The 6,038-nt window shown below is 52.5% G+C and overlaps 1 protein-coding gene across 4 annotated transcripts; it reads left to right on the top strand.

Annotated features, from left to right (window-relative positions):
- The first annotated feature begins 1,151 nt into the window (after positions 1 to 1,151).
- Positions 1,152 to 4,164, top strand: Dpm2 (dolichyl-phosphate mannosyltransferase subunit 2, regulatory). Of its 4 annotated transcripts, XM_040741077.1 has the most exons (5): positions 1,152 to 1,672; positions 1,941 to 2,030; positions 2,973 to 3,075; positions 3,482 to 3,528; positions 3,610 to 4,164. In XM_040741077.1, exons 1-4 carry the CDS (start codon positions 1,625 to 1,627, stop codon positions 3,517 to 3,519), a joined length of 279 nt encoding a protein of 92 aa, XP_040597011.1. In that variant the 5' UTR covers positions 1,152 to 1,624; the 3' UTR covers positions 3,520 to 3,528; positions 3,610 to 4,164. The 4 variants fall into 4 exon arrangements, with proteins under 4 accessions (XP_040597011.1, XP_040597010.1, XP_040597009.1 ...); XM_040741076.1 differs by having other exon boundaries at positions 3,482 to 4,164; XM_040741075.1 differs by lacking the exon at positions 3,482 to 3,528 and having other exon boundaries at positions 1,471 to 1,672.
- The last annotated feature ends 1,874 nt before the right edge of the window (positions 4,165 to 6,038 follow it).

Consider the following 6,038-nt stretch of genomic DNA (forward strand, 5'->3'; position numbering starts at 1 on the left):
TGTTTCCTTTTTTGTTTGTTTGTTTTTCAAGACAGGGTTTCTCTGTGGCTTTGTAGCCCATCCAGAAACTGGCTCTGAAGACCAGGCTGGTCTTGAACTCACAGAGATCCGCCTGCCTTGTCGTCGTCCCCCGTCCCCCCAGTGCTGGGATTAAAGGCGTGTGCTACCACTGCCCAGCTCTTTTTTATTTAATTATCTCATTACCATGTTCTCTTGGGGACCAAAAATATATATATATACATACATATATATAGATATATATGGTAACATGCTAGGGAAAGTTTAGGAGGCCAGGGTATTCCAGTGCTGCCACCAGTCATAATCCTCACACCCTTAAAAACAAACAAGAAACACCCCTATCCCCTGACTGTCCTCGAACTCAGAGACCCACCTACCTCTGTCTTCGGAGTGCTGGGGTTAAAGGCATTCGTCACCACCGACCGGATGTGTTCTCTGACCTTTGCACATGCCCACTCCCCACAAACAGAAATGAAAATGGGGGGGGGGAGCTGGCTGGGCAGTGGTGGTGCACGCCTTTAATCCCAGCACTGGAGAGGCAGAGACAGGTGGATCTCTGTGAGTTCTAGACCAGCCCTGGTCTACAGAGTGAGTAGGCAGGACAGGCTTCAAAGCTACAGAAAAACACCGTCTCAAAAAAGAAAAAAACGGGCCGGGCGTTGGTGGTGCACGCCTTCAATCCCAGCACTCGGGAGGCAGAGGCAGGCGGATCTCTGTGAGTTCGAGGCCAGGCTGGACCGACAGCCTCCAGAATAATATAGAGAAACTCTGTCTCAAAAAACCAAAAAATAAAACAAGCAAAAAGCTGGGCAGTGGTGGCGTTCAACTTTAATCCCAGCAGTTTGGCGGCAGAGCAGGTGCATCTCTGAGTTCGAGGACAGCCCAGGGCTGTTACACAGAAAAACCGTGTCTTGAGAAACAACAACAACAAAAAGCTCCTTTGGTGTGAAGCCCACTCCGTTCTGGGCACTCCCCACTGCTTAGGCACTCTGGGCTTGGAGTACTAATCATCAAGGAAACGGGTGGGGGGGGCGGGGAGGGCGGGCACACAGCGGGAGCTGCCGCCTTGAGCAGACACTCAGAAACCTAGCAGTGGGCAGAAAGGGAAGGAATCAGCCAATGTGAGGGAGTATCATTACCTCTCTGCCGGTGGAACTCCTCCTCCTCAGTGCTGGCTTGCCTAGCCCCACCTCTCCTAGGCCAGTGGTGGTCATTCTACAACCTATTCAACAATTTCAGGACCAGGAAATAGAGGCTTTAAATTCTGGTGTCTGCTTCACCTCTGTCTCTTTCTGAGCCTCACTTTTCCTACGTGAAGTTAAAAAAAAACAAAAAAAAAACTTTACAACCCTGGGATGCAGCTTGCTCTGGCTTGGAACTGTGTGATGATGCTTAACAGAGGATTATTTGTTACGGAGGGGCTGACTGCTGTAGTCACAAAGACCAGGAAGTTTGAGTCCCCGGCAGCACGGTTGCCTTTAGAAACTACATTTCCCGACATGCAAAGTGGTTGGGGGAAACGTCCATCTTTGCCTGATTCGAGGACTACAACTCCCGGAGTGCCACTCTCGATTTACTAGCCGGAAGGTCCTGATTTAGGGACCGGATGTGTCCTGTTGCTCCAGCGAAACGCTGGGGAGATGGTGAGCCTGGGGTGCGGTACCTCTGTGATTTGGGGATACCAGGGGTCGGTCTGGCTTGGCGTTTCCTTTGGAGTTGGGGGTCGGGCTTTCCGAGCCCGGATTGCTTACCCGACTGCTTTGTGGACAGGTGTGACACGAGCCTCGGCGCGGCTTCCTAAACCGGAGAGCCGCTGCTCGTCAGCCCCCGTGTACAGCTGTTGAATGAGAAGCTTGGAGTGCACACCGGCCGCGCGGACCCTCCGTTAGTGCACTCCCAGCTGAGCCTTCCTTTTTCTCCAGGCCACCGGGACAGACCAAGTGGTGGGATTTGGCCTCGTCGCTGTTAGCCTGATCATCTTCACCTACTACACCACTTGGGTGATTCTTTTGGTATGTGTCCTCCCCACCTCCACCCGACCCGAGCTCGCCTTTACCCTGCCCTGGATCTCTTAACAAGCCGGCTCCTAACACGACTTAAGAAGCATCTGCATGCCAGGCACTGTGCTGGATGCTTGGCCTGCCTTAATCTCCCGAAATCTCCACTATGATTGCTGATGGCGTCTGCCTTTTATAGATGAGGCTGAGACCGGGGGAGAAGGGTAAGGCTCGGTCTCTCAACTACCGCACTGTAAGGTTAGCCAGCTCCTCCTGGGTGTAGCCATCGCCAGTGGATTTTATTAACACCTTGAGGCTTTCTCTTTTTCAATGTGGAAAATTCTGTTAGTTATTGCTTAAAAGTGCATTGGGTTTGAAAGGGGTGATCTTGTGGTACTTCGTATTCTCTAGAGAGGAAAGTTAGGAGAGGGCTGGAGAGATAGCACAGTGCTGCTCCTCAGGATTGAGGTTCAAGTCCCAGCTCCCACATGGCCACTTCCAGGAGACCCAGCACTAGGGCCTGGCACGCTGCTTATGTGTTAGGAGTTGCCTTGGAGCTCCAGGGCTTGGATGAGGTACATCTGCACACATGTATAATCAAAAAATAAAATAATTTAAAAAGACCTAGAGTTTCTGCATTCACAAGACAGAGGAAGGTGGGTCTCTCTACATAGCAAGTTCCAGGTGAGCCAGGGCTGTGTCATGAGACCCTGCCTCAGAAAACAAAAGGAATGGTTTCCAGTACTCAGTAGGCTAAGGCAGCGGTTCAAGGCTACCTGAGAGAGTCAAGATCCATACCCACACCTAGAAGGGCGGAGGATGGGAACCTCACAGATCCTGTGCTGGGCTGGGGATGCCCTCAGGGAAGGTCCGGTGCTCAGACAGAGGCGGTGGGACGGCCCCTCAGTGGGCTGGGTAAGGCGAGCAGCGCTCACCAGAGCTCTTGCCCGGTGCCAGCCCTTCATTGACAGCCAGCATGCCATCCACAAGTACTTCCTGCCTCGTGCCTATGCCATCCTCATCCCGCTGGCCTCGGGCCTCCTGCTGCTCCTGCTTGTGGGTAAGTCTCCCATTCTCCAAAAGTCTCCTGACTGGGGGGCAGGGCGTCCGGAAGGACTGCCACTCTCACCCTGAGTGTGGTTGCCATGCCTTGGCACCTGACGGGTCACCTGCCTGGAAGCTCCTTGTCCCCAGCCCTCCCTGGCGCTTTCCCGTTCCTCCTCAAAGGCTACGAGCAGAAACCCCTCCGCCTGCCCCAGCGCTTCAGGTTCCCGGGGCAGTAAGGGACGGTCTCCCGTTTCCTGTCCTGGCTTCCTCTCCTCTCCTCACACCTCCTGCCCTTCAGTCACCCAGCCTCTTCCGTCGCCTCTGCGGGGTGGGCACTGGACGGGTGCTGGTAGGTAGGAGGGCAGATGTGTGAGCACATGGGTGAGACCTGAAGCACTCAGAAAAGCTGTGTCCCCTAGGTGATGGCTGGGAGATGCTGCGTGGCCATGCGGCTTAAGGAATGGCGGTGAGGGTGCCTGCCGGGTGTCTGTTTGGGAGCCCTGGCCGCCCAGCCTTCCCTCTGGTCATTTTGCTCTGTGTGTTCCAGGGTTGTTCATCACCTACGTGATGCTGAAGAGCCGAAGGGCGACCAAGAAGGCTCAGTGAGGGTCCAGCAGGGATGAGAATGCCAGCCTTCTCCATTATCTTCCCCAGGGAAGGGACCAAGAGTCAGCCTGGCTGTGCTGCAGCTCTCTTTGGGAGGTGGGGCTTCTTACAGCTCAACTCTGACAAACTGGAGTCCTCTCCTATTCGTCCTTCCAGAAGCCAAGAAAGAGGAAGGTGGATTGGGAGACCCTCCCTCACCGCTTCAGGCTCATGGCCTGAACATTGCTAGTCCTGCCGACCTCGCAGTCAGAGCTCCCTGCCACTCCCACAGGGTTCTGCTCTCTTGCCCGTTTTCTCCTGCCATGTGCTGAGAGACGCAGCAGCCCCCCCAACTCGCCGTACAACCTGTCTCTTCACGTGGCAGCTCTTCTGAGTCTGCTGCTGTCAGGACTCCATGAGGACTTCTGGACCCAGAAAGCCCTAGGGGAAGACTAACAAACCACAGAACCCAGCTGGCCTGTTTGGGAAAACTTACAAATAAATGTTGATCATGTTAGTGTTATGTCTCTGCCATCCTTGCGTGCTTCAGGGAGACTGGCTGGAGGAGGTTCAGAGATTACCTAGTTGCGCAATGAGGGTATCACCTATGCTAGACACGGGGCAAAGCAGGAACAGGGACAGATCTGGTCCTGATTGGGTAAAAGTCACAGTTGGAGAGTCAACAGAAGCCTTGCATACCTTTTAAGGTCTTGTGTAGCCCAGGCTGGCACTAAACTATGTAGCTGAGGGTGACCTTGAACTTCTGATCTTTTCTGTATTTCACCAGGGCTGGGACTCCAAGGTTGGATCACCACAGCTGGGGTTTGAACCTAGGGCTTCATGCTTGCTAGGCAATCATTCTTCCTACTAAGACACATCCCCAGCTTCTCACTGGGTACTTAAGGGGACCCTGGGGCACTTGTAGAAACTTAGGCTTGTGTCCCTGGCCCTGGCTCCCTTCCCCCAGCTCTCATCTACACAACTGCTCTCTCCAGCCCCTTTCTTGATACAAAGCTACCGGCTCTTCCTAAAAAAAGAGAAAAGTGAGGGCCGGGGGCTGGAGAGATGGCTCAGAGGTTAAGAGCACTGACTGCTCTTCCAGGGGTCCTGAGTTCAATTCCCAGCAACCACACGGTGGCTCACAACCACCTACAATTCAATCTGTCCAGTGCCCTCTTCGGGCGTGTAGGCAGAACAGTGTATATGTAATAAATTTTAAAATCTTAAAAAAAAAGTGAGGGTCTCTGCACTAAGCTTTGCCTACGGGTCTGGCTTCCAATTGCTTCTCAAAAGTACATATTGGGCTAGGAGAGACATTTTAGCAGCTGTTCCAGAGGACCAGAGTTCAGTCCTAGCACCCGCATTAGGTGACTTCAACAACCTGCAATTCCAGTTCTGGAAGATTTGAACCTCTCCTAGATGCCACTGACAGACACACACAAGCACACAGACACACATGCGTAATTTTAAAGATGAATACACATTTTTTTAATTTTTATTAATTTGTAGTATCTTTTTTTTCAACAAATGTAACACGTTTTTTAAAATATTTGTTATGTATACAAATCTTCTGCCTGCGGGCCAGCAGAGGGCATCAGATCTCATTCAAGGTGGTTGTGAGCCACCATGTGGTTGCCCGGAATTGAACTCAGGACCTTTGGAAGAGCAGTCAGTGCTCTTAACCGCTGAGCCATCTCTCCAGCCCATGAATAAACTTTTTTAAGCCAGCATATCTAATCTCAACATCTTTCTCATCTTCACTTCTAGCTCCCCTCTGGGTTATCCCTCCCACTACCCCAAGGCCCTGCATGATAGGGACTGTCTCTAATTCCTACAGCCTCTGTCGTCTCTTGTGGGGAACACATCAAGTCCCTCTGCACCCCTACTCCCATCATTCCAATCTAAACTTCTCACGCACCACTTTGTGCTGGGCACTGAGCAGGGAGCTGAGGGCCCTGTGGCCCCTGCCCTGGTGGCACTCCCACTTTAAGAGGTCTGATGTAATAAACCAATGACATAAGCAAGACAATCACTCATGTCAGTGGTGGTGAGAATAAAGGCAAGTGACCCAGAGCGAGGGGCAGCATTTGCTGTCTTGAAAGGACCCAGGAACGACCTAGGTAAGTCAAAGTCCAGTGGGACGTCTACTAGGGAGCCTGGTAAGTGGGAAACTTGGAGGTGGCAGCTGAGGATCAGGGCAGGCAGGTGTTTGGTGTGGAGTCTAGAGGAGGGCAGATGGCCTGGGTTGTGGCGAGGTGTTTGAATTCTGTTCCACTGCCAAGGAAAGTCACTGGAGGCTTAAAGTACAAGGGTGGCACCATCCCGTCTATGCTTTTAAAAGATCCGGCTAGCAGCTTTGTCCCCCCAGCAAGCTCACTACGAAATCCCCGG

Source organism: Mesocricetus auratus, unplaced genomic scaffold (assembly GCF_017639785.1).
Source record: "Mesocricetus auratus isolate SY011 unplaced genomic scaffold, BCM_Maur_2.0 contig_11966_pilon_obj, whole genome shotgun sequence".
NCBI lineage: Eukaryota > Metazoa > Chordata > Mammalia > Rodentia > Cricetidae > Mesocricetus > Mesocricetus auratus.

Coding starts and splice junctions, on each gene's coding strand:
- Dpm2 (XM_040741075.1), top strand. CDS start 1,625: ATGTGTCCTGTTGCTCCAGCGAAACGCTGGGGAGATGGTGAGCCTGGG. Junction 2,031..2,972: donor CCACTTGGGTGATTCTTTTG/GTATGTGTCCTC, acceptor GCCCGGTGCCAG/CCCTTCATTGACAGCCAGCA. Junction 3,076..3,609: donor CCTGCTGCTCCTGCTTGTGG/GTAAGTCTCCCA, acceptor TGTGTGTTCCAG/GGTTGTTCATCACCTACGTG.